The 26,338-nt window shown below is 63.7% G+C and overlaps 1 protein-coding gene across 14 annotated transcripts; it reads right to left on the bottom strand.

Annotated features, from left to right (window-relative positions):
- Positions 1–210: 210 nt before the first annotated feature.
- Celf5 (CUGBP Elav-like family member 5) lies at positions 211–22,386 on the bottom strand. Of its 14 annotated transcripts, XM_078028332.1 has the most exons (12): positions 17,247–17,344; positions 15,295–15,346; positions 13,635–13,763; positions 12,880–12,959; positions 10,983–11,129; positions 10,216–10,357; positions 9,985–10,131; positions 8,492–8,554; positions 7,311–7,394; positions 4,619–4,762; positions 3,320–3,485; positions 211–1,623 (listed from the first exon to the last, which is right to left on the bottom strand). In XM_078028332.1, the coding sequence occupies exons 1-11, from the start codon at positions 17,292–17,294 to the stop codon at positions 3,358–3,360; spliced, it is 1,164 nt and encodes a 387-aa protein (XP_077884458.1). In that variant the 5' UTR covers positions 17,295–17,344; the 3' UTR covers positions 211–1,623; positions 3,320–3,357. The 14 variants fall into 14 exon arrangements, with proteins under 14 accessions (XP_077884458.1, XP_013216850.1, XP_021586547.1 ...); XM_013361396.4 differs by lacking the exon at positions 17,247–17,344 and adding an exon at positions 22,288–22,386 and having other exon boundaries at positions 211–3,485; XM_021730872.3 differs by lacking the exon at positions 17,247–17,344 and adding an exon at positions 22,288–22,386 and having other exon boundaries at positions 211–3,485; positions 15,298–15,346.
- Positions 22,387–26,338: the final 3,952 nt, after the last annotated feature.

Genomic DNA, 26,338 nt, shown 5'->3' with positions numbered 1-26,338 from the left:
GGACAGGATCTGGCACACAGCAGGTGTTTATTGATGACCCGGCCACCTTGGTCCGCTGACCCTCCCCTCCACAGTCACTGTCCCTGGTGTTCCCACCACCGGAACCCGGTGAACACGAAGCCCTTCCCGGTCTGGACCCGTCCTGCAGAGCCAGAAAGTTCCCCGACAATTCTTCACCCACAGGAGGGAGAGTAAGGCGAGAGGCGGACCTTTAGCAAGTAAAACTTTTATTAAATAAATTTTTAGTTTTTCTCAGACCAAAGAGAGGCGTTTGGACATGAAGACGCTTGTCACCTGAACACCTCAACAGTGACAAGGACCCTCTCCAGGCACGGGAAATCGGCTTTGACACAAACTCCAAACCAAAGTCAACCCAAATTCCCTCCGAGCCCTCTCCTTTGCTCTCGCGTGTGAGTGTGAGAGTGTGTGTGTGTGTAAGTCAGTCTGCAGGTTGAAACTTCATGAATTTACTCGTAGCAGAAATAAAGTACATCGTACAAATCACGCAGGTCTCGACGTGGAGTATAAAAATGGTATTTACAGCCAGTAAACATGGACTAGAGGACAGCACAGGGCACCGCACACACTCCCAGGCAGGCCCGCGGGGCGGGTGCCGGGCCCCGCGAGGCTGCGTGGCACCCACTGCACACGTGGGGGACAGGACACAGGCACGCACAGGAGTGGCTCGCAACATCACCAAACTCTGGAAACCGGACGAGTTTGCAGGAGTTTTTTTTTTTGTTTTTTTTTCTTTTTCTTTTTGCTGTGGTCCCCACCCCCCGAGGTCAGTCACACATTTTGGTAGAAACAGAAGGGAATGCTGTGTCTCTTTTCTTTTTTTAAAAATTCTTTTTGTTTTTGAGCTTAAGTCATCCGGAGCCTCCTGTGGCAAGAGGCCCGGCTGGACGTCCAGACGGACTCGCCTCTGTGCTTGGACGGGGCGTGGCGGCCGGAGGCGGTACAGGAGCGACCCCAGACCCCCGACCCCCGCTAGAAACAAACATCTGTTATCACTGGATTTCCCCCCATTTTTTTCTCTTCTTTGTACCTGCTCAAAAAGACAGGAAAAAAAAAAGAAAAGAAAGAAAAAGGAAAAGAAAAAAAAAATCTGTCGAGGTATGAAGGTCACTATCAAGGTCACGGTCTCTGATAAAGGGGTGCTTGGGCAGTCCAGGTTGGGCTGGTCCAACACGCTTGGCGATCTTGGTTACAAGACCTTAAATTCGAGGCTGGTGATTCACAGGCAGGGACGATGGCGGCCTGCCCTGGGGGGGGCAGTGAGGGACGGGGCCTCCCCCAGCCCTGGCTGCCCCGGCGCAAAGCTAAGGGCTATTGGTCACACAGTAAGGCTATGACTGAGGGGTGGGCGCGGGGAGGGCAGGGAGGCCAGAGGGTCTCTTGGTGCCACAGGAAGGCAGGCCCCTGGGAGGGGGAAGGGGGCTCTGGAGAGCAGCGGCCCGGGCAGGACGCTCCAGCTGGCCGGGCCCGGGGGCCTGTGGGGGTCGGGGTGGTGGGGGCCCACAGTCCCGGAGGTATTTCTGTTGGCGCGTTCCTGGCCTGGTGTTCCAGCTGTGGGTGGACGGGCACCTGGCCGCCCAGCCAGCCTCGGCCCCTCCTCTGTCCCTGTGGAGTGACCGGCTCAGGGTCACCCTCTTGGATGGAAGGAAGTCGAAAAGTTTGGCCCCATGATCTATACTCAAAAATAGATATATATACTGTCTAGAGCTCTCTGTATATACGCATATACATATAGATACAGGGAAAGCGGGGACTTCCTCCTGAGAAGCCACCAAGGGGGTCCCGTGGGCGGGGAAGGTCCTGAAGTCGGGGGCAGCGGTGAGCCCTTGGCTCCCAGCCCAGGAGACCCCCACCCAGGACAGAGCAGAAGGCCCCTCACTGTGGCCTTCACAAGGGTTTCACATTTTGGGGACGGGGTCGGGGCAGAGGGGAGGGAGGGCTGTGACCCAACACAGGTGCAGGAGGGCCTGGGTCGGCTGGGAGGGGAGCCTCGGGGGGCGGAGGCCCCTCAGCTGGGGGGAGGGCATCCAGGAGCAGTCCTGGGGCACAGCAGAGGACGCCAGGAAGGGGCCGGGCACCCGGGGCCCATACTGTCCAGAGCGCACAGGCCCTGGTTCTGGGGACCGATGGGACGGGGGCAGTCCCTTCTTGACCCCTTCCCCACTCCAAGCCATTTATAGCCCAGAAGCCAGCTTCTTCCCGTCTCTGCCCCCCGTGTTCTCGTTCATTGGTGGCTGAGTCCCCAGACGCTGGTGACAGTGCCTGGCACATAGTAGGTGCTCAGTGAGGGTTGCCAGCTGAGAGCGGAAAGTGAGTGGACGGCAGTGTGGCCTTTGTTGTGGCTTCCGGTTGGCGGTCCCCAAAGGCACTTTCCCGCAGTGCGTGACTGTGCAGGTGGGGTCCCCCGACTCTGGGCTGCGCCCCACAGATTCTAAAACACACTGACAGGCTCTAGCTGAGCTCCTACTTTGTACCAGACCCAGTGAGGTTCTTCATGATGACGGCGGCGAGGGTGATCAAAAACAAGAGTCAAAACAAATTATCCAGAGCTTTTTAGGTGGCGGGTTCTGGGCTTGGCTTCAGAAAGACCCAGCAGGCCCCTGGCTGGGTCCTGCCCGGGGAGCCCACTGTGCTGACCCTGGGCTTACTCTCCCGTCCCCGAGAGGATGAGTTTGTCTGTTCTATGCAAAACTCGCTTTGGGGGTTTGTCGGGGTTTTCTGCACGATGCTGGCGGTATACCCCGTCCGCCTTCTCGACTGGGCGCGTGTGATACTAGAGGAGCTGGGCCCGGTCGGAGCTGGTGGGGAGGGGACAGGGGCCTCCGGGCACTGTCCCTGCGTCCTGTGCTCCAGCCCTGGTCCCCAGCGGAGCTGGATATTGTGAAGCCCCCACCTCAGGGACCAGGGTCTGGGGTTCGCACTGGACCCTTTTTCCTGGGGTTTAGAGCTCTCCAGCAGGGAGAAGGGACGCACAGGACAGGACAAAGCCCCTCCCCACCCCTCACCAGACCAAACCTGCTTCCGTGTGACCTTGTCCTCATCCTTCAAGGCCTCCTCCAGGAAGCCTTCCTGGCCGTCCTGGGGCCCTGCTCTCTCCCCACCTCCCCGTCCCGCCCCGCCCTCTGGTCCACCCTGACCACAGGTCACTGGGGCATCTCCGTCCAGCTCTGTCCCTGCCAACCCGCCCTGGGGGCTTCCCGTAGCCTCCTGCAGCATCCCCAGGGGGAGGGTTTGGAGAATAAGCGAGGGGAGGAGGGTGTGGACAAGACGGGGCGGGGCGTGGGGCCGCCTGGCGGCTCACCTGGGCAGGCCCACAGCCTGGGGCGGCCGAGGGCAGGGTCAGTAGGGGTGTCCGGGGTCTTTGGGCCGCTTCAGCTGCACCTTGAGCCTCTTCGTGCCGATCTGGAAGCCGTTCATGGCCTGGATGGCGGTCTGTGCGCTGGCCGGGTTGTCAAAGCTCACGAAGCCTGTGGAGACGGGGCGGCTGTGACCTGGGCACCACGGCCTCTGCCCCGGAGGAGTCCTGGGGGCGGCGTGTGCTCGCACGGGCAGGCAGGCCTGCCAGGGGACACACGGCGGCAACCCCGGCTTGGTGCTGAAGTCTCTGGACTCGCGGTCCTCTGTGGACGGGGAGCTCACTCCTGACCTGGGGTCCAATCTGCTGGAACTTCCCATCTGGCAAGGGACACAGGGGGCCGAAGGGCCACGTTCTTCCTGCTCCCTGGAGCATCTGCCTCCCTCTCAGCCCTGGAAGCCACCCTGCTCCTGTGAGACCTCTGTGCCCAGGACCTTTCCCGGGGGGTGGGCTGTGTCCCAGATTCTCCCTCCCCTCCCCTCCCCTCCCCGTCCTGTCTGTCAGTCCTTTGCCCCTGGCCGAGGCCACCAGAACCACTCCAGCACTCTCCTTAGGTGTCCACCAGCCCAGCTCCCTCCGCCGGGCACCTCCAGGCCACCCCTGCCTCCCGCCCTCCTCCTGGCCCTCACAGGCCAGGTGGTGTGGGTCCTGCCCGCCTGCCAGGGCCCGGGCAGAGCTAGGAGTGGCTCTGGAGCTGGGGCAGGTCTGAGGTCTCCCTGTTCTGGCCACGCCTGCCCACCCACTGTCTAGTCAGGGGACAGTGACCCTGAGGAGGTGCCAGCCAGCCAACGTGTGCGTGCCTCCAGCATCTCTCCCTGGAGGTTGGAGTGGGGGCCGGTTTGGGCACTGGTGGGTCCCTTCCTTCCTGTGTGACCTCAGTCCTGTTCCTGGCCCATTCTGAGATTCTCTTTCCCCCCTCCATAAACTGAGACGATGCCTCTCTTCTAGGGCAGCTCCTGCCACGTCCCCTGGGATGCTTGTGCCACAGGTGGGTAGGAGCTGGGAGACCCCCTGGGGAGGGACTTCTGCTGACCTCCTGATGCTGCATGTCAGTGCCCAGCACAGTCCCGGCACATGGTAGGTGCACATAGTACATGCACACAATAGGTCTGGGTTGACTGAGTGGGCCTTTGAAAGGATATCATGAAAGTGCCTGGCACACAGTGGTGCCTAATGAGTGCACCCTCTGATCGTGAATGTGTTCCCTTTGGCCCAGGCCTGCCCGGCTCCAGGGCAGCTACTTACCGAAACACTTGCTCTGGTTGGTGGCCCGATCCATAAACACCTTGGAGGAGATGATATTGCCGAAGGGCAGGAACATCTGGGTCAGCTCCGTGTCTCCAAACTCCTGGGGGAGGTGGTAGATAAACAGGTTACAGCCTTCGGGACCTGCAGGTGGGGGAGAGAAAGACATAAAGCCCCCAAGGAGAGGAGGCGGAGCCCAGAGCCCACACCCTGGAGTCCAGCTGTGGGGAGGGGGCTGGCTCCTTGGGGCCTGGAGTCAGGGACGAGGGGCAGGCCACAATCCCCCCCCCCCAGATATGCCCACAGGAAAAGCCTCAGGCCAGGGTCAGGCAGCCAGCCAGGCCTTGTGGCCCACACCCTGGCCAGTCCAGAGCTCCCAGAGACCCCGACCCTCCAGAAGACCCACCCTACACTGGCTCTAGGCCATCATGACAGCCAGTCAGCCTGGCCCGCGGCCGGGAGTCCTGGCAACTGCACAGATCCGCCTTAAGTCCTTAAGCAGTTTAGGACAAACCATTGTGGCCAGCAAGCCTGCCCAGCTCCGAGGGGCGGCTCCGAGGAGCAGCACATGCTTAGCACGGGCAAGGCCTCGGGTCCCCTCCCCAGCACCCCCTTAACATAAAATTAAGTTTTCAGAAGGCCCAGTGGTCACAGAACAGAACATTCCCAGAGTTCCAAGCCCCAGACAGGGATAACCCCCAGGCCTTGGTGATTTTCAAAATTCAGAGGGTATGAAAAGAAACTCAGATGCAGTAAACATGATCGCTTGAGTCCTGAACCCCAGACGTACGGAAACCGTAGGTAACTGAGCAAGGACATACCATGCCAACAGAAGTCGCTGTTAAAAACAGTCACGATTAGTCCTCCAAGACAAGCCCCAGCCCAAATAATCCCCACCGCACGGCTAAGATGAAATCATAAAGCGGCAGTGTGCTCTATGGCTCCGTCCCCCTGCAGGACACACGGCCGGGACTGCGGGGACACCCCTTTCCTTCGGCACAAGGACCAGGGCTCTCTTTCTAGAGCTCAGGTTTGCACCAACACAGCTGGCAGGTGACAAGTTGATTCTGAGCATAACTTGAATTCTGCACTTGTTTATCTCCTATTTTATCCCCCCCCAAACCCTGGGTGATCGCAGAAAAGCGTACCCCACAGAACTGAGCTCGTCAGGAGACACGCTGCACGCACACACCGCACACCGCCAGCTGCTACCCCTGACCGAGGCACCCGACCCTGCGCCTGACTCCAGGCACCCACCCTCTGTCCGCCATCCCACAGTGACGCATGGCATCCCCTTGGCCACCACGTCCACGTGCAGACCTCAGGTCTTTCCCACACTCCCAGGCGCTCCTTGGCCACTGAACAGGTGTAAAGCCACGACCTTTCTTTCTAGAACCACTTTTATCAATCGCCAGCTTTTTCCCTGAGCACGTTGCTGGTGGGCTTGGACCACTGATTCCCGGACTCTCTTTGGGTTTGGGGACACAGTGCCACTGCAGCCTGCCTGCAGGTCAGCCCTCAGTGCCCTCAGGAGGTGGATCCCAGGTCCCCAAAGACAGGGATCCCACAGTGCTCATGTCCACAACATGGTGCAGGGTCCTCCCGCAGACTGACGTCATCACGGGTGACTAGCACCTAATACAATGCCAACGCTGCGCGGACAGTGGCTACACTGTACTGGAGATAAGGACAGGGAACGGTCCTTATGTGTTCAGTGCTGACAAAATGACACTTGTCTGCATATTTCCACCTGACCTTGGTCGAATCCTTGATTCCAAACCTGCAGATGCGGAAGGCGGAGGGTTTAGACAAGGTTCACCCAGTCCACTCAGGCTGAGGGCGGAGGTGGAGAGGGGCTTGGAGGGGACACCCAGGCCAGAGTCATCCCCCCTCAAAAAAAGGACACAGTGATGCTACAGAGTCCCTGCTGGTGCCATTGGGCGGTAAGAAATGGGGGTGCTGCGTGGTCCTGGGAATGTCTGACATGTGGAGGTGCTGGCCGCCACTCTTGACAAACACATGGGTCTGGGGTAGTGGCTTGTCACACAGCCTCCAGAGGACATGCTATCTGACCCACCACGGGAAGCAGCTGGTGGGCACAGCCAGGGGACCCCCTCAGCCCAGCGCTCACCCCAAAGTAGGCTCCCACCCACGGGCCAATGTGAAGGGAGAAACTGGGCCAAGCCGTTGAGTCAGGCGCCCTCAGCTTCCCTGGCTGGTCGCCTGTCCCGAAGACGCCCTCACTCCCGGTCAGCCGCGGGGCCCAGATGGACACGGGTGTTGCATAGGAAGAAACCGAGGCACAGGGGCCTCAGGCTTAGGGGCCTCCTCGGGTCAGAAATGCACAGACTTGAACTTCAGCTGTCCTCCCTCCCTGGACAGCCCTGGCTCTCCTGGAGAGGCCTCGGTTTACCCAGCCGCTCCTCGAGCGGGCCAGGCCCCAACCTCCAGGGCTTCTCTCCCAAATTCCTGGCCTCTGGAGAGGCTGGTGGGGGCCAGCACGGCTCCCACTGTCCAGGGGAGCAACTGAGGATCAGAGAGGGAGATTCCGTGGCCAGCCAGAGAAGGCCCAGGCGGCGTGCAGCTGCGCCAGGCCGGGAACCGCTGGGACCCGCAGGTGCCCGGCGGCGCGGGTCAGCAGGTGGAGGTCAGAGGGCGGGGCTGGCGCCCGGGGAGGTCGCGGCCGCCTCACCTTCTCGCTGCTGCTGCTGCAGGAGGGGCGGCGGCTGGGGCACGCTGTGCGCGATGGGCGTGATGGCCGCGGTGGGGTACATGGCTGCGGAGACCGGAGCGAGACACCCGGCGAGGGGGCGTGAGGCGGAGCCGGGCGGCGCGGGCGGGGCGGGGCCAAGGCCTCGGGGCGGGGCCAGGGCTCAGGGGCGGGGCCGGGCACAGGGATGAGGGACGGGGCCATGACTCGAGGGGTGGGGCGGGAGCGGGGCAGGGGCGGCCAAACAGGAGCGGGGTGGAGCTGCGCTAGGGGGCGGGGCCGGGCACAGGGATGAGGGGCGGGGCCATGACTCGAGGGGTGGGGCGAGAGCGGGGCAGGGGCGGCCCAACAGGAGCGGGGTGGAGCCGTGGTCAGGGGGCGGGGCCTGGCACAGGGATGAGGGGCGGGGCGAGAGCGGGGCAGGGGCGGCCAAACAGGAGCGGGGTGGAGCCGTGGTCAGGGGGCGGGGCCGGGCACAGGGATGAGGGGCGGGGCCATGACTCGAGGGGTGGGGCGAGAGCGGGGCAGGGGCGGCCCAACAGGAGCGGGGTGGAGCTGCGCTGGGGCGGGAGCGGGGCCGGAGCCGGGGCCCGGGCGGGGCGGAAGGTGTGCGGGACCACAACTTGAGGGACACAGGGTGGGGTACAGCAAGGAGCAGGGCCACGGCCATGAGGGAGAGTGGCTACCCGGGTGGGCCCCAGAGGAAGGAAGGGCCGAGGCCACATTGGAGGGGGCAGGGCCATAGCAGAAGGCGAGGCCACCGTTAGGCCTTAGGAAGCGGAGCCAGAGGCGGGGCCGGGACTTTGGCAGAGGCGTGGTCAGTCCGGAGAGCAGGAGAGGGGCGTGGTCAGGTGCTGGGGCGGGGCCGGAGGCGTGGTAAAGGGGAGGCCCCACGCCGCAGCGCAAACCCAGGTGGTGGGGCTGTGTTTGAAGCCTGGGCCTTAAGGGACCGGTCCACTTTGGGGGTCTGGTTTTGGGGGTGGCAGGAGTGCGGCCAGGAACCTTGCCAGGGGATGAAAGCAGGACAGGGGTGTGACCTGAGTGGGTGGGGCCAGAGGCAGGGGTTGTGGCTGGGCACCGGAGGGGGGAGGGGTGTGGCCAGAGTCGGCCGTGGCTGGTGGAGAAGGGGCGGGTCCGCTCGCTGCGCCGGGCTGCCTCCCTACCTGTGTACTGCTGGACTCCCGAGAAGGCCGGGTGGAGCGCTTCGGCCACCGTCGGGCTCTGAGCTGCGGGGCAGATGGAGGGGCAGAGTGGGCCGGGGGCGGCAGAAGTCCTCCAGCCACCCCGTCCTTAAGAGAGGAGGGAGGGAAAGGGACGTGCGCCCCCGGTTCGCTTGTGTGCTGGCCCGCTGTGTGCTGACCCCGTTTTTACAGGTAGGGACACCGAGGCTGAGAGGGGAAGCCTCGCAGAGAGCAAATCGCTGAAGCCAACAGGACCCCGGGTTTCTCAGACTCCGACGAATTTAACAACCCCTTCATCTTGCTCGCCCTGTCCAGACCCCCTGGCTTTCAGGGGTGACCCTCACTCCTCCCTTGCTTCTCCACTCAGCCCTTCCTCCCCTCACTCTGCCCCATCCTCTTCCCACCGCTGGTACAGCAGATGCCCTGCGGATCCCCGCCCCCCGAGACCTCTGGCTGCCAGGGAAGAGGGGCCGGGAGAGGTTGTCCCCACCACCCAAACCGCTGAGTCTGGGGGAAACAGCCGCTAGAGGACAGGGGCGGTGGCTGGGACCGAAGGGATGGCAAGCGTTTGTGTCTTGAATGTGGTGGTTACACAAATATGTGACCAAAACGGCACAGACACACATATTGGCAAGGTGAAAATGGGAAATCCAAATAAGGTCTGGAGCGGACTGTACAGAGCTGGGTCAGTTTCCTGACCCTCCGCAAGGGTGGCGAGAGGCCAGTGCGCAGCAAGCATGCAGACGGGGACACCCAGGCTGCTCTGTATTATTTAGGCACACACCTAGCCTCCAATGATTGCAAAGTAAAGAGTTTAAACCCGAAATCTCCTCCGCGGCAGAGATGACTTACTGGCAGGAGGCTTTGGGAGGGGTATAGGGTAGAGAGAAGTGCACGTCTGACCCACAAGGGCAGCTGCAGCCCAATCGGTGCTCAGTCAGTATTTATTCAGCAAATGAATGAATGAAGGCATCCGTGTCCTCCCCAATCGGGACAATTAACACATACAACTTTTGGTGCTGTCCTTGTGAGGTCATGGTATTAGCCTCATTTTCCGTTTTTTGTTTTCCAGTATTGGGGTTTGAATCTAGAGGTGCTCTATCACTGAGCTACATCCGCAGCCCTTTTTAATATTTGAGACAGGGTCTCACTAAGTTGCAGAGATTGGCCTTGAACTTGCAATCCTCCTGCCTCAGCCTCCGAAGCCCCTGGGATCACGGGCCTGCACCACCACACCTGGTCCCCATTTTCTGGATGAGCTGAGACTCACACAACCCTGGGCCACCAAACTGAAACGTGAACCCAGAACCACCTGGGCTACTTCCTCTGTTCCCACCTGCCAGGCCTCCCTTCCTGGGACCACAGCTCCCATCTGCTCGGCTGGGAATCCTTCGTCCGCCCTTCTGCTCCCTGGGCTCCAGGGGGTGTGGACTCATGCTTGTTCCACTGGGCTTCAGGGGACCACCCTGAGTTACCTGGGTAGGGCACAAGGCCATTGGCATACACGGTCTCCAGGGCAGGGTGCCCACCGGGGAAGGGCACCACACCTGCGAAGCCATTGGTGATGGGAGCCACGAGGCCAGGCACAGCAGCCGTGCCCAGCAACGGGGGCGAGTGCAGCCCTGTGGAGAGGAAGAGGTCAGGGGAGCCTTGACTGCTGGCTTGGGGTCCTGCCCATCCATCCTGGGCCCCTGACAGATGCTCACCAGAGGCAGGAGCGATGGGTGTGGCAGGCAGCCCATTAAGGCTGACGGCACCGATCTGCTGGATGTGGCAGGGTGAGAAGGCTACACCGGGGCTCAGGTAGCTGCCCGAGGTGGACAGCACAGTCGTCTGCTGCTGCATGAGCTGGGGACAGAGAGGACGTCAGTGGGCATGGTCTGCCTTGAGATCAAGGCTCAAAGGGGAGGCTGGTCCAGCGACCGGGAGAAGGGGGTGTCGTGCTGCCTGCGTCTTGGCTGGAATCAGGGCTCAGACAGGGATCAAGGCTCAGAACGGCTCAGGGTTCAGTTGGAAATGGAAGCTGCACCTGGGCTCAGGCAGGTCAGAGCTCAGGCTTAGCCTGGATTGGGGATTTTAGCCAGAATTGGACCTCATCTAGATTGGAGGCAGCCAGGATCTTGGTTCAGCCCACGGTAGGTCTTAATCTGAGATTAGGGGTTGGTTCAGGGCCAGGGTGCAGCCTGGATGAGGGACTCAGTCTGAGTTTGGTGTCAAGGTGGGGTCAGGGCTCAGTCTAGATTTGGTGAGTGAGCCTGGTGGTCCAGAATTCGAGTTTTAGCCTGGACTTGGGGTTCGGTTCATAGGCTTGGAAGGAAGCTGCTTGGAGTGGGGGGCTCAGCCACAGAGGACAGGTCCTGAGCCCGAGAGGTGGAGCAAGGCACAGGAGGAAGGCCAAGAGGCGGGACCCCCGGGCACACGGGAGAGCCGCACTGGGAGCTGTGGACACAGCCCGTCTGCTGGGGCCACTCACAGCCTGGGCGTAGGCACTGTAGGGGCTGAAGGGCAGGGTGAGGGACGGCGTCAGGATGCCCAGCTGGCCCACCATCTGCTGCATGCGCCGCAGCGTCCTCTCCTTGTCGGTGTCCGCGAACTTGACCACCAGGCTGGAGGAGGCTCCCTGGGGGTGGGGGCAAGCAGGGGGAGAAGGGCAGGAGGTAGCCAGGACCTGAGGCCCCCGAGCCTGCCAGCCCAGGCGCCCGGTGAGGGCAGCCCATGCCAGCACGGCAGCCGTGTCTGCAGCTCACAGCTGCAGGAGCCCAGGCCACAGGAAGCCCCGTGGCCGTCAGCATCCTGGGCCTGGCGTCTGCACAGGTGCCACGTCCAGGCCCTGGGCTGCGTCTGGGGCACAGTGCCTGCACAACCACCTAGGGGACTGTCACCCACCAGGAGCAACAGCTAGAAGACACACCTGCTGGGATAGGGGTGCAGCTATGGGACAGCTCACCCAGCTGGGCTCAGACATGGATGTCACACCAACGGGCAGCCCAGGCAGTGGCCAGCAGGGACTTTGTATCAGGACACAGCCACAGGGGCACAGGGCCAGCTCTCCACCCGTCAAAGGCAGCTGACCTGACCCCGGGGTTTGGGAAGGGAGAAGCATTCCCTCCAGTCGGACCCTCCTGCCAGCCCCCAGGTGCATGCTGCGGCCTGCCCTTGCTGACCTGCTGACCCCCAGAGAGCTCGTTCCCAAAGGGCAGGCTCTGAGCAAGGGACAGCCCTGGAGGACCTGAGGAGGAGAGCTGAACCTGGGGCCGGCAGATGTGGACATCTGTGTGCAGAGAGGGTGGCTCCTGGGGCCCCATCCGCCTCGGAATCCCGGGACGCGCCTCCTCCCCTCGGCCAGGGCCAGTAGGCAAGTAGGACCCTTCCCTCACCAGCATCTTTCCAGACTGGCCCTCCTGTCCACCCGGCCCCAGCTCAGGCCTTATGCTCCCCGACCTGGACCTGGGTCCAGGCCCCGGGTCACCCCCTCCATCCGCTTGTTTGACCCAAAGGAACAGTCGCTACTGGCCGGGCCTCCCTGGCTCTGGGGGAAGGGTGGCTGGGAGACAGCAGCTCTGTGAGCAGAGGCCAGACAGTTGCCCAGCCAGAGATGGCGATGCGGCCAGTGGCCAGTCACCCACCCAGGGTCAGCCAGAAACCCTTGCCTGAGGAGAAAGCCTGGGCTCCTCTGTCCTGAACTGCAGGACCTCGAGCCCCATCTTCCACTGTCCCTCCTGCCTGCCATGCCCATCCCCACCCTGTCCTCGGCATGTTCCCCAGCTCGCCCCCCACACCCCGACGCACACACGTGCAGGCACACGCTCACACCCGCTGACCCACACATCCACACGCACCATCCACCTCCCTTGGCCTGCACAGACTCGGTGTGCACACACACCACCCAATGTGTGCACGGGCATGCTGGCACACACGGGCACAGCGGCTGCACAAACCCGAAGCGCACACACTGCCCTGTCATCCAGGCTCACGCAGATTTGCACACTCAGGTCTAACACACATGTGCACTAATTCACATACACACACGTACATGAGCACACGTGAGCACACATATCTGTACAAATGCACACGCATCCATACTGCACTCTCAACACACCTACTAATCATGCCTTCACAACAGCACTCGAATGCATGCGCACACTCACGGTGCACACCTGTAGCACACACATACCCACCCTCCCACACACACTTGCACACACACACTCACTCGCCTGCACCTTCCCCACAGCCCAGGGCTGCAGGCCCTCTGCCCCCTGTGCCCTCTCTGAAGAAGAGCCAGAGGCTACTGGCTGGCTGCGATGATGATTCTGTCCCTGTCCCCCTCACTGCCCATGCCCCCTACCATGGCCAAGGGCACCCCTACTCACTGGCATGGTCTGGCTGCCGTGGAGGGCGTGGATGGCCGCCTGGGCCTCTGTGTGAGAAGAGAATTTCACGAAGGCACAGCCTGTTCCAAGACAGGGGGAGGGGAGAGGGTGGGAGGGTGGCCACAGGGAGTCCCGGTGGCCATCCAAGACACACAGCCAGACACCCAGCAGTCGTGGCTGGAGGACAGCCGCTGCTTGTTCAGATTGCTGTGCAACCAGAGGGCCGGCCAGACAGTCGCCCAGCAACCTCGGCCACCGAACGCCCAGTGGCCTGTCACCCATTCAGTTGGTCAGCCAGAAACCAGGCGGCCTGGCAGCTGTTTTCACAAACAGAGCATGGCGGGACCTCGGGGAGCCCTGTCTGTCAGAAGAGGGAGGGCCAAGCCTGCCAACAGCCCGGCACCCACACAAGGTCCAGATGCTGTCCCCAGGATGCAGGGACAGAGGCCCCAGGGCAGACAGACCGCGGACACCTCCTGACAGCGCGGAGAAAGTGCCAGGCGGCTCTGGGTAGTGTGGTCAAGTGTCCGGAATTGGGCAGGTGGCAGCACAATTTTGTGACGGTTCCAAAAGCACTTGGGGGCCCAGAGCGGCCGCCCCCCTGGAAGCGGCTCCACCCCACGTCCCGCCGAGCCAGCCCCTCCCACTGGACCCGCCCACCGGCCGCTCCCCTCCCCGTGCCCAGGCCACCTGGTCCCTTCCCGCGGCCCCGCCCCCGGAGCAGCCCCGCCCCATTTCAGGCCCCGCCCCCACACCTTTGCTGCTGCCGTCGGGCCCCCGGAGCACGGTGCACTCGTCAATGACCCCGAAGGGCTGGAACAGCCGCAGCACGTCCTCCTCCGACTGCTGCTTGTTCAGCATCCCCACGAAGAGCTTCCGGTCCCCTGTGGGCGGAGACACCCCTCAGCCGAGTCCCGGGCCTCCGTGATTTCTCTGGCCCTCCAGTGCACATGGACCAGGTTCGCCCGGGTTCGCTGGCTCCTGTTCTGCGCGTGCAGGGGATGGGGGACACAGCCTCAAGGCAAGGACGGCCAGCCTGTGCCTGCCCGGATCCCTCCATACGCCCTGTACCCTGAGTGTTCCCACCTCCCAGCCTTTGCGTGCGTCCCAGGCCCTGTTTGGCTGCTCCGGGGCAAAGACAGTATCCCTCCTGTGCAACCCAGAGCCCACACACAGGACCATGGTGCTGGGTACCACCTGCTGTACCAAGTCTGCAAGCCTGGGTACACGTCAGGACCCCGCTCTCAACAGTGACAGCAGAACCCCCTGCCCAAACCTTCTGGGGCTGGGAGACAGTCAACCGATGTCCAGTGAGAGGTCATGTGCACCAGGCCCAGTGCCAGGGAAGCCTGGAGCCCACCTAGCGCACGTGGGTGGGGGGCTGGCTGGATCTGCCTGAGTCTGGGGCCGGGGGCTGGGCCAGCCTCTCCCCTGAGACACTAGAGCCGTGCCCCTCTGTGATGGCACTGCTCCCTGGTAATCAGGAAAGTAGCGGCTTCATCTCCCAGGGATGGCGAGCTGGTTACTATGGAAACCCTTCTTGGGCAGCTGTCACTCAAAAGGGTGGGAGGAAGAGAGAAGCAGAGAGGCTGAGCATTAGGGAGAAAGAGAGAGAGAGCAGAGGGAACCAGAGAAGCAGGAAGAGAGGAGAAGGAGCGATACTTAGAGGTGGGGGCGGAGGGCTGCGGGAGTCCTGCAGACCCACTGGTTCCCGACCCAGACAGGCTTAACCAGGCTCCTACACAGACAGAGAGGTCCCAACAGCCCTGCCCGCACTTCCCCTCCCCTTGGTCTCCCCTTTAGCTTCCCTCCACCCAGGGTAGGGAGAAGAACGGCTAGGCTCTGGGCCACTAAAGACGACGGCTGAGCATGCCTCCAGGGGTCCGGCCCCACACAGACTCTGGCCCCAGCCTGCACGTCAGCCCGCACACCCAGCTCCAACAGCCAAGCATACGGGCGTGAGCACACATGCCCACGCACAGGCCAGGCACAGTCGTGCATGCAAGCAGGCGGGTGCCCCGCACGTGGCATGCATGTGTTCATGTGTAGCAGCTGCAGCGCAGCAAGTCTGCACGTCTGGACACAGGAACGCACGTGCATGCACACCTGCAGACACGCACGCGCACGTCCCAGAGACCGACCCATAGCCCTCGGAAACCCATCCTCTCTGAAGACCCCCATTAGCACACCCTGAAAGGGGTGGGGGTATTTGCAAGCAGCTGGTCTTGGACAGAGCCCCGTTCCTGGACCGGTCCCACCACCAGGGGGCGTGTGAACACTGCGGCTCTGGCAGCCAAGGCCAGCTGCGATCCACAGGCCCCACCCACTGTCCCCTTCAGTGAGAGGTAGGAAGGGATTTCCCTCCTCCCCATTCCTCTGCCGACCCCAGCCCGGCAGCCGTGGAGAGATGACAACTACCTCCGCGGCTTTCGCTGTCTGCAGGCTTCACCTGGATTGGTCGGGCCATCTGTGGAAAGAGGAGGAGGGCAAAGTCAAGATGGGCAGCCGGCCACTCCTGAGCCCTGCTGGGCACCCGTGCTCACCTCCCTTGCTTCAGCATCCACCAGCCCTCAGCCCCCTAACATCCCACTCAAACCAAATGACACACAAGCCCCCGGTGGGACCGAATGGCAAACTCTTAGCTTTCAAAATCCACGGGCTATCATCCCCTCCTCCAGGAAGACTCTGCTACTTGCAAAGGTGGCTGCGTTCCTCCTGACCCTGTAGGTGATGCCACTTTGCAGTTCCTGACATCAAGAAGAGGGGTGTTTTTTCCCAGCCCCAGCATCTGGACCTGGCTGTGTGTGCGCCTTGGTCCAACCAACAGATCCGACCAACAGAATGTGGCGCAAGTTCTGAGCTTGGGCCTCAAGAGGCTTGTCCCTTGCCCTTTTGGAGCCCTGAGATGTCAGGGGGGAAAACTTGGGTGAGCTACTGATGACCCACAGGAGGGGCCAGCAGAAGAATCATCTAACAAGTCCCAACTGCAGTCGCCAGAATAGGGATTAGACAAAATGTCTGGGACCGTGTGTTACCCAGCAGTAGCTAACAGATACACCCAGGCAACTACTTTTAGGCAGGTCCCATGAGCTTTGGGTGGAAGGACTGTCATACTCCAGTGGACCAGCAGGTCATCGGGGTCCATGGTTCCATTGTTCTGGAATCCCCTGTCCCCAACCCCCAGTACTGAAAGCCACATTTCGGTGGAAGTTGCTCTCCACTGTGGCACCTCCACACATGCTCAGTCCTGGGCATGAGCTGAATTTGAGGTGTGAGGGCAGAAGCAGGGAGGCAAGGGCCCACGGGTCCTGGGCAGGGCTCTCCTCCTCAGGTGGAGACTTGGGGTACTCCTGTTCATCCGCAAAACCCAGCCCTCAGGCCCCCGGCTGGCAGTCCTCCCACCTCTGGGCCCCAGGCTCCCCCTGCCTCAGGGCTGGAAGTGTCTGTCCTGCTGTCCCTGCAGCTGGGGACCCGGGCGTCAGTCCACACAGGGCAGCATGTGGAGCAATCAGAGGAGCTTGCAGAACTGAACCGGGCAGAAGGGAGCGGCCTGTGTCTCCCAGCATAGGAAGGTGCCCTTGGCTGGACCAGGGCCTCCCAGAGGGACATCTGTGAGCCCTGCGGTCTCTGGACGGCTCTTTCCACCTTGGACTTTTGAGGTCCAGCCGAGAAGGCCCCACAGGCCAGCTTTTCAATCATGCGAGACTACAGGACAACCCGAGACCGGCACCTTGTGCACCCCCCTTCCCGATGGCAAAATCAAGACCCGCGGCGGAGCTGGGCAGGGCCGGTGGGCAGGGCCGGTGGGCAGGGCCGGTGGGCCGCAGCTCCGCGGTGCAGCCCCCTCCCCCCACGCGGCTCCGCCCCTCTGGACCCCTTCACCTCCATCCCAGCTGCAAGCCCACCTGGGCCCCCAGTCAAGCAGCCCGCTGCTCTGGGCCCCACCCCTTTCGGGGTCCCTTCCCCTCCCCCATCTCCTCCGGTCTCGCTAAGACCCTCCCCCTCTGATATCCTCCCCCTTTCTGAGTGCCGCCTTGATTTGAACTCGGCTTTAGGAGGCCCAGAGCCAGAGAGGCCCCTGTTTGTCCCCAACCCATCCCCTGCCCCAAAGCCACCAGCAGCCACCACCTCAGACCACCCAGGAAAGGCCCAACCACCTCTCCCTCCCCCTCCATCAGCCCGCGCCCCACCTCACGCCAGGCCCTCTGCACCTGGGTACCACACCCTGCTAGCTGGAGGCTGAGGGGAGATTATTTCAACCAGATGCGATCGGCTTCTGGGTTGGGGTGGCCAGGCGTGGGGGACAGGGGGCACCTGAGACCCAGCTCCTGCCCCCCTCCTCTCCCACCCGCCTCCGCGGGCCTCACCTCCTCCCTCCTCCCAGCACCTTGGGCAGATGAGGATGGGGTTTCCATGGCAACGCTGATTCACCACACGGAAGCTGGCAATTGTTGTTGCCACGGAAACCGCCTCTGAGGGGCGAGCCCAGCTCCTGCCTCGCACAAAAGAGATATTTAAATATGATCTTGGAGAGATGGATGGGCCGCGGGAGGGAGGGAGGGAGGGGCGGCCGCGGGAGAGCATCCGCCCCCATCACCCAACCTCCATCTCCACCCCATTCTCGGGGCTTGGGGTACCTGCCCTCCATCCGCGCCCTTCGTTCGGCCGCTGGACCCGGGGACCTTCCGCCTCCCCCTGGGAGGACCTCCTCCTGGGGCAGCCTGGTGGTGGGAAGGGGGTCCTAATCTGGCCCAGGAAGCTGGTGGGCAGCCCTCCCTCCAGGTCCCCACACTGCACCGGTCTCTGGGGCCGGGTGGTCCCCGCCCCGCAGCCCAGCACCCGCCTTACCCACCGGCCAGGGCCGCGCCAGGCTGGCATCCACGTGCCGCCGCCGCCCGGCCGCCCTGGGCGCACAGGCGCACACCACACGCAGGCCGGCCGCCACCCCTCCTGCGCCCCTGCCCGCCCATCTGCCTCTGCCCACCTCCTTCCGGCTCCCTCTCTCCATCTGTCCCGCAGAGGTGTCCTCCGCCTGCCCTCCCTCCTCCTCCTCCACCGGCCGCTCCCCACCCTGCAGCCCTCCCCGACCCTCCCCTTCCTTTATTTATTCCACATTTCCAGCTCCTCCAAGTGGAGAGATTCTGGGATCCCAGGGGGCCCCACATTCATCCACCACAGGGGAGACTGGCAGACACTGGCACTCGGGGGTCAGGGCGGGTGGAGGAGAGAAGGTCAGGCCAGAGCCAAGGGGGCCCAAGGACCAAAAGGTGTCCCAGGCTCGGTGAAGACGGCCGGCCGTGTGCAGGGGTTCTGAAGCAGGCGTAGGAGTCTGGGCGGTCAGGCGTCAGGCGGAGCCCACAGGGACCATTTAGTCCCCACCAACATGAGGCCGCTGCGAAGACCAGAGGGGCAGGCGGGCAGAAGGGGCCAGGTCCTGCTGGTGTCCCCGGCCCTCTGAGGACCCACCCCATCTACCTAGGGAGGTCCTGGGGCAGGGCTCCGGGGGTCCTGGGCTTCGGCATGGGTGGGCGTGCACTGGGTGGGTGGGACCCAGTCCTCTGCTCCCAGCCACGTGCCCTGGAGTGTCCCAGGTGGGGACACGGGCCCCCGAAAGGGCAGGGCCTGCCGGAGGGTCCTCTGCTGCCCCGGGGTGAAGCCAAGAGTCCACCCTATTTGAAACGTGATCCTTTAGAAGATTTGGGGCCCAGGGAAGACCCCAGGCAGATGGTGTGGGGGGGCACGGTGGACCCCGTTGGCTGCCCCGCCCACACTCCACTGTCCTCTCCCGCTGACCCCACCTCTGCCAGGCACCGCACCAAGCCCCTTCCTCCTCTGAATGCTGCTGTGGCTCCCTATGGCCTGGGTGGACTCCAGCTCCTCCTCCTGGCACCTGAGGGCCCACTAGGAGCCCAGCACAGAGTCCACAATGACAACCTGTGGTCCCCACTCTCCACAGGAAGCAAAACGCCCCCATCCTCGTGGGCAGGCAGCACTGGACAGCACCTGGCGGGAGGGAAGGGAGGTGTGGCCACGTGGAAAAGCCACAAGGAAAGTCCAGCTGTGCCCCTGGAAGACCAGGGCCCCGGCAGGGGCAGCTAGACTGGCCTGCAGGGGACAGAGGTGGGTGCTTTGTCACCCTCTGAGTTCCGGGCACTCTGCTCTGGGCAGTATTTCCTTTGACCTTCGTTTTGTCTCTTTCCTTCACGTGGTGCCGAGGGTCAACCCTGGGCCTCGCACGTCCAGCTGTGGGGAGCCCCGACCCCCAGATCTCTGTAGGGAGATCGAGAGGCCCTGAGAGGAGGCTGCGGGAAGCTGGGGCAGGGGTGCAGGTGACAAGGGCCAGCAGTGGATGCCACACAGGCCAGGGCACACATGGGCCGCTCTCCCAGGAGCCCGGAGTGGCCCTGCCACCCCCTGACTCTGGACCTGGCTCCTGAGCCGGCTGCCCTGAGCCTGACCACAGGCCATGGCCACAGCTGCCCTGGGAAACCGGGCCTGCGCCCCCCGGGGCCCGGGAGCCTCAGGCACATCCACCCCTGAGGTCACCTGCTGCCAGGCCCCTGACCGCCCATCTGCACCGAGACCCCTCCTCAGTCTGCTCGACCCGCGGGGCTTCTCCACCTCCACAGGCGCCGCGGCCACTCCCTTGCTGGTCTCGGCTGCTGTCCCCCGCCCTACGTCACACCAGAGCTGAGGAAAGGCCAGCCGAGGACACATGAGCCGGACACAGACTGGAGGGCAGGCTGGAGGGAGTGCAGGTAGGACAGCCGTCCCCGCGAGTCCTGGACTGAGGGGTCAGTGTGAGGGAGTGGGGATCCCTGGGGACGAGGACCTGCTTCTGCCCCCAGCCTCCAAGTCTGTCCAGATGGTCAGGGGACAAGGACACCGAGCGGCAGAGACACTCATCCTGGGGCCCAGAGTCAAGCTCAAGGTGTCAGCAGCGTGGGGGACGAGGTGACAAGAGGGGGACACTCTGAGAGCAGAATGTGGGGACCAGGGCTCTGGGGACGGGGAGGGGAGGTGGCGCCAGGGCCTGAGAGAGGAGCTGCTTCAGAGGGCATCAGGGGCCACGTGTGGGCACCTGCAGACAGCAGGGCCACTTGGAAGGGGACAGGTCCCAGGGAAGCTCAGCAGAGTGCCGGGCAAGGAGCAGGTGCCCAGGGAGACTGTCAAAGGAGTGGACGCGAGAGGACGGTTCGGGGAGGGAGGGAGGGATGGTGGGTGGGTAGATGGAAGGTGGGCGGGGCGGAGCGTGGGGTGGGCGGAGCGTGGGGTGGGTGGAGCGTGGGATGGGCGGAGCATGAGGTGGGCGGAGCGTGGGGTGGGTGGAGCGTGGGGTGGGCGGAGCGTGGAGGACGGGTGGGCGGAGCCACACGAGCAGGAGGCCACCTTAGCGGAAACGGCCCTGGCCCCGGCGACCACCAGCAGCGGGTCTGCGTCCACCCAGGGTCCGCCCTGCCCTGTGGCTTGCTGGCACCTGACCCTGGACGGACCTGATGCCCACTGGTGAGTCCCTCTGTCCTTCTCTCAGTCTGCACTGTCCAGTGACAGCACAGGGAGAGTGAGAGGCCACTGTGAGGCTCGGGCGCCAAGGGCGGCTCCCTCCTTGTCACACGTGGCCCCGAGCTCTGGGGAGGCCAGCCGCCCGCGACGGGGACCTGAGGCCTTGGACCCCTGGCCGCCCGAGGGGCCAGCTTGGAAGCAGATTCCCCACCAAATCAAAGTCCTGCCACCGCCCAGGCCAGCTCCCGGTCAGGACCACGGCGAGCCCACTCCCAGGCTCGGCCCAGAGCTCCTGCTTGGAACCGCGGATTCACGGGTGGCCTGTGACCCGGCGGCAGAGCGGCCCTTGGCGGTCGGTCACCCCCGGCCTCTGGGCTGGGCGGGGCTGGCAGAGGGTCAAGAGGAGGAGAGTGAATTTGGGGCTTTCGTTGCACACACTCGAGGTCACTCTTGCCCGTGCTGTGCGTCTGCCCAGAGCCCTTTCTTGTCACCTGCAGGGTTGGGAGGTGGCCTGTCCCCAGGTCACGTGTTGGGGGCTTGGTCCCCAGTGTTGGGGGTCTTGGAGAGATGGGCCTGGAGGAGCCGCTTAGGTCCCTGGGGGCGTGTCCCTGAGGTGTGGACAGGGCTCTCCTGGGAGGCCAGCTGGACGCCCTCCCTCTTCCCCTCCCTCCTCCCCTCCCTCTGGCTTCCTGGCTCATTACAGGACTCTTCCTCTCCCACCTCCTGCCGCATGACACCATCCAGCACAGCATCCTCACCGGAACTGAGTCAATGTCAATGACAGGCCCTTGACCTCCAGAACGGTGAGCTTTATTTATAAACCGTTTTTTTCCTTTAGGGACCAGCCTGCCTCTGGTATTTCATTATAGTTACAAAAAAAAAAAAAAAAAAAAAAAAAAAAACAACCAACATCATGTTTCTTCCCAAATGTCACCTCCTCAGTGAAGCCCTCCATGACCACCTCCTCTACAATTTCCTCCCCCCACATTGACATGTTGCCCTCTTCCAGTCCCAAAGAACAGAGAGATTAAGTTTCTGGCTCGCTGTCACACAGCAAGGACAGGTTGGAGAACAAGAGAACATCACTGAAGTGGCAACCGGAGTGCCCGTCACCGGAGCCGCAGCCACCCCAAAGGGGGCTTCTCCTTCTTTCAAACGAGCTGTGACCACCCCACACCTTCTGACCTGTTGAAATTGAGTCCAATGCAAGCCTTCAGCCCGAGGCGCACCCCCGCTCTCCACTGTCAGGCAGGGTCCCCCGGAGCCCCCAGCTGAGGCCTGCAGGCTCCCTGAGGCTCCCAGGGCCCAGGGACTTGGCCCAGGGGGACCTTCCTTGCTGGCACCCAGTAGGGACAGAAGGACTCACCAGGGACAGTGTCCAGGCCAGCCTCCTGGTCACCAGGGACACGGCAGTCCCCACACCAAGGGCTGTGGCTGCCTTCGCTCCATAAGGACCCGGGGCCCCGTTTCCTTTCTATGGGAAAAGCCACAGGATCTGGGCTCCTCATGCCCCACGGGGCTGTGCCGCCTGCCCGTCCCCACCCGACCTCCGTCACCTCCTCTGCTGCAGCTGCAGGGCTCCTCCCTGGGCCTCCAGCACACCAGGCTGGGTCCTGCCCGGGGCCTCCGCCTGCCGAGCTTCCTCATCTCTGAGGCCAGTGACACTTGCATGTAGGGCCAGGCACTTGTGCAGTAAACAACCTAGCCAACCACACATGCCTCGTAATACACAGCCCAGCTGCAGTAGGCCCCGGCCAGTGCCACCTGGTGGTGCCTTCTGCCCTCTGCTCTTAGCTGTCTGTCTGGGTCAGAGGCCATGAGCTTCACAGCTGATCTGGGAAGGGCCTGAACCCCAAGGCTGAGAGCAAGTCCCCACCCACCTCGCCAGACAGCACAGAGACTCACCCCGGGCAAGGTCTTCTGCTCGTGTAGGGCAGTCTGAGCTTTGATGGCGGAGTCCCTGGCACAGTAGGTGAGGAAGGCACAGCCTGGGGGAGAGGAACAGGGATGTTAGGAGGATGCAGTCCCACGTCCACCAGCAGATGGATGGACACATGCTGGAACACCACTCAGCCAGGAAGAGGAGCAAAGCTCTGACATGCTGCACAAGTTGTCAGTGACGTGATCCAGACACAAGGGACACTCACTGCAGGGTCCGTCACAGGAGGTCCCTGGAGTAGTCACACCCACAGACACAGGAAGTGGACGGTGGGGGCCAGGGGCTGGGAGGGCATGGGCAGCTTGAGCTCGATGAGACAGAGCTGCCACCGGGCACAGGGAAGGTTCTGGAGATGACCGGTGCGGCTGCCCGGGACAGGCAGTGAGCGCCGCTGAGCTGCGCCTCGGCCAGGCACGATGGAGGGCAGCCGGGCTCGTCCACGGCCACCCCCCTCCAGGGTGCGACGGGGCGCGAGGGAGGAGGCCCGGCTGCGGGTGAGCAGGGCTGGCGTGGGGAGGGAGGGCCATCGCCCTGCCAGGCCGCGAGAAGATGGCGGGGCCACAGGACAGGCCACCCAGGGGCACGCAGCTGGAGGGCGTGGCACGGCGGTAAAGGGCAGGGCCAGTCAGGAGAGGGACCCAGGCTGAGGCTGGCCTGGAGCCGGGGCCCGCTCCCAGGAGGCCTCCCCACCTGGCGCCCCTCGGCCGCTGCCTGTGAGGCGAGGCCCTGGCTGCGGCTCCGGAACGCGGACCCGGGTCTCCGCCTCCGCCCCACGATCGCCCAGGAGCGCTCCGCGGGGTCCACCTCAGCCCCACAGGAGCGTGGTGAGCCGTGTCCCCGGCAGGGACAGAGCTGAAAATGGTCTCTAACAGTAGAACCCGTTTGAGCCGGGTCACAGCCGCTCTGGAAATCAGTCTGACAGACAGTTCCTCAGAAATAAAGTGTAGCTTTACCTCATGACCCAGCACCCCACTCGGGGGGCTTTCCCCAGAGAACTGATCCTCGGGCACCCACGAACACAGCCGAATGGTTCCCTGAGGCCTAAAGGGGCGTGACCCAAGGGACCGGTGAGTACAAGACACCGTGGTGTCCTCACCCCGGTGGAATATTACTCAGCATTGAAAAGGAGTGAAGGACTGACACAGCCTTGAGAATGTCCTGCTAGTGAAGAAGGTGGGCGGAGGACAAAGCTGCCAATCCCCCGAGATCGGGTCCCGGAGCTGACCAAGTCCACAGAGACGGGAAGTAGCCTGGGGGTGCCCTGCTGGGGGGGGACTGGGCTAATGTATGGGGACAGGGAGATGGACAGTGGGGACACTGCACCAAGGGGCACGGCTTCGAGCCACTACTGGGGACTGAGCGTGGCGGACAGGGTGAGCTTTATGTCGTGTCTGTCTTGCCACCAAAAACATGGTTCTTGGTGTGTATTTCAAACATAGCCCAAGGGAGGCGGCGAGGGCACAGGTGACAGGATCCTGAAGCCACGTCACGTCTCCCAGGTGGAGAAGGAGCCTGCAGAGCCCCTGGTGTCCCCACCCCCAGCCCCCAGCCCCAGGGAGAGCCCCGGCTGGGACCTGCGCTCTAGCAGAGCTGGCCCGTGTGCGCCTGGGCCGCGTCTGTGGGCACGCGCAGCCCTGTGCCCGGGACACCACCCGTGGACACCCTCCTCCTGCTGGGGGGCACCGGGCTCTGTGCTGGGGCGTCACGGGCGGGCGGCCACACCAGGTCCCCCGGGTCTCCGTGCACTCGGGGCCTGGGACGGGGTCCACCGAGTCCTTCCCACAGTGTGCAAACTGATGGCACCGCACGTCCCCACCACAGGGCCTGGCGCTCCGTCCCCTGCGTCGGCCGGGAGTGGCGCCCATCCTGTGGTCACTTTAGCAAAGTGGGCGCCTCGGGGCTTTAGGGGCCCCTTGGAGATGCCTCGTGCTCTTTTCTGGGCACCAGGCAGGTGGCCGTCTGCTGTCCTGTGGTGGCCTTTGCGGCCTCCTTTTGACATTCCCCCCCCCCCTTCTCTGGGGAAGGACTCAGGTAAGACCGCAGCCCTGGCCTGAGAGACATCAGGCGTGAGCGCCAGACACTGGGCTGCGGGCGCAGAGGCCCCTCACGACCCTCTTTGCCTGTGAAGTCCTGTCTGCCGGACTTGGCGGGTGCTGGCCGGGTGGTTCGGGCAGCAGCTGGGCCCAGGGAGGGGCCCCAGAGAAGCCACCAGCCGCCGCGCCGCTGTCCACGGTGCTGAAGTGCCCGGCGGCCAGGCGGCCCCAGCTCCCCTGGGCCTTGGGGGCTCTCCGTGTCCCCTCGGTGGCCCTGTGTGACGCTCCCCACGATGCCCTGGCTCTCGTCTGGCCCCCCGTGTCCTACCCTCCGATTCACACGCTGAAGCCCCAGCTCCTGAGCCTGCGGCGTGACCTCGTTTGGGACGAGGGTGTTGCCACGTCACCAGCTGGAATGAGGTCACCGGAGGGGCCTGTGGCTGGTGTCTCCACCAAGACACCCAGGGCAGCTCCACGGGCGCGGCCACAGGGGGCACCGGAGGGACTCGGCGAGGGGAGCGCGGCCCCAGCCCCCCCCACCGACACCACCAAGGGCGGAGGCTCACTGCCCGCAGCTCAGAGAGCAGCTGCGAGTACTGTCCCCTTCACAGAGGCCGGACCGGGACACAGGGGACGCCCCTGCCTGGGGTCACACGGGTGGTCAGGGGGACATCCGGGATTAAACCCAGGCAGCTAGCTCCGTGGGCTCTGTGCTGACCGCTGGGCACCTGACTGGAGTCCGCATCTTCCCCGAGTGTCCCCGGATGTGACGGAGGGTGGCGGTCCCTTCCCTGAGGGACCTTAAGGTCCCAGGACCCCACTCCCGCTGCAGGGGCTGTCCTGCTGCATGGGCCCAGCCTGAGCCCCTGCCAGCCAGCCAGGACGTGCCTGCAGCCCTGGTCACCCCGCCTGCCGATGGCTCGGGGCCCCGGGGGTGGAGCAGATGGGCAGCCCCCGAGAGGACATCCTGACACCCATGTCCCCCTCAGCGGCCCCAGGGGACAAGGACCCTTCCCTGCTGGGATCCTGAGGCCCCCACACGGAGACCCTCTTCCGTTTGCAGAGTCTCTGGGCTCAACGTTTCCCTGACCAGGGTGACGACCCACAGGGGCGATGGCCGGCGCCAGGGGACGCGCCACCGTGCCTACCCTCACCCACTTCACGGCCAAGGAGACCACCGTCCCCAGGTCACACGGCCATGGGGCCAGGGACGGGATCTGGGCTGAGAGGTCCAGCCCAGCCGGTGTCCCCCCACCGCAGCGTTGTCCCTGTTGTAGACCACAGAACAGTGACCGCAGGGAGGCCGAGCCCAGGACGGGCGGCCACGGTGGGCACGAGCTGAGCCCTCTTCCTGCAGGGACTCTGAGGGCGGGGGCTCCGCACCCTGTGGGGAAACCGAGGCTCATGACGCTGGACAGCCTAGGGGGTCAAGGGGACCTGGCACCTGAGCCCAGGGGATTCTGACGCGCTGCCCAGCTCCTGTCCATGCACTGGGGCCACCGTCCACTGCTGGAGGGGCCGGCGCTGCCATCGTCCCAAAAATTCACCCTAGAGCTTGACCATTTTCAGACCAAGGTGGCTTTAGAGCATCTAGGGAAAGAGCGGGAGGACCACCATGGCCCCTGGACACCAGAGCTGGGCTCCTAGGTAAAGTGAGCCCCGGGGCCATCTGGGCTCCCAGGCTCTGCCCCAGGAGGCCGGGCAAGGCAGCCCCTGGGCCTTTGGTGGCCGGAGAAGGTACCGCCTTACAGAGGGGGACACTGAGATGCAGAGTGGCCCAGGACACACACAGGTAGGGGCTGCAGCTCAGTCCCTGCCCGGCCCCCGCTCATGAGGACACCCTGTGTCCAGCTCTCTGTGAGGGGCGGAGGTGGCTGTGGGTCCTCGTGTTCCTACTCAGCAAGGGGACAAGACCCAGGCTGCTGGGGGACGCCAAGACCCCCAGGCTTGGGCGAGGCGAGACAGGGGACACCTCCCGTGTGGG

This window comes from Ictidomys tridecemlineatus, chromosome 2 (assembly GCF_052094955.1).
Source record: "Ictidomys tridecemlineatus isolate mIctTri1 chromosome 2, mIctTri1.hap1, whole genome shotgun sequence".
NCBI classification, from domain to species: Eukaryota; Metazoa; Chordata; class Mammalia; order Rodentia; family Sciuridae; genus Ictidomys; species Ictidomys tridecemlineatus.
This window is presented reverse-complemented; position numbering and strand designations above follow the sequence as displayed.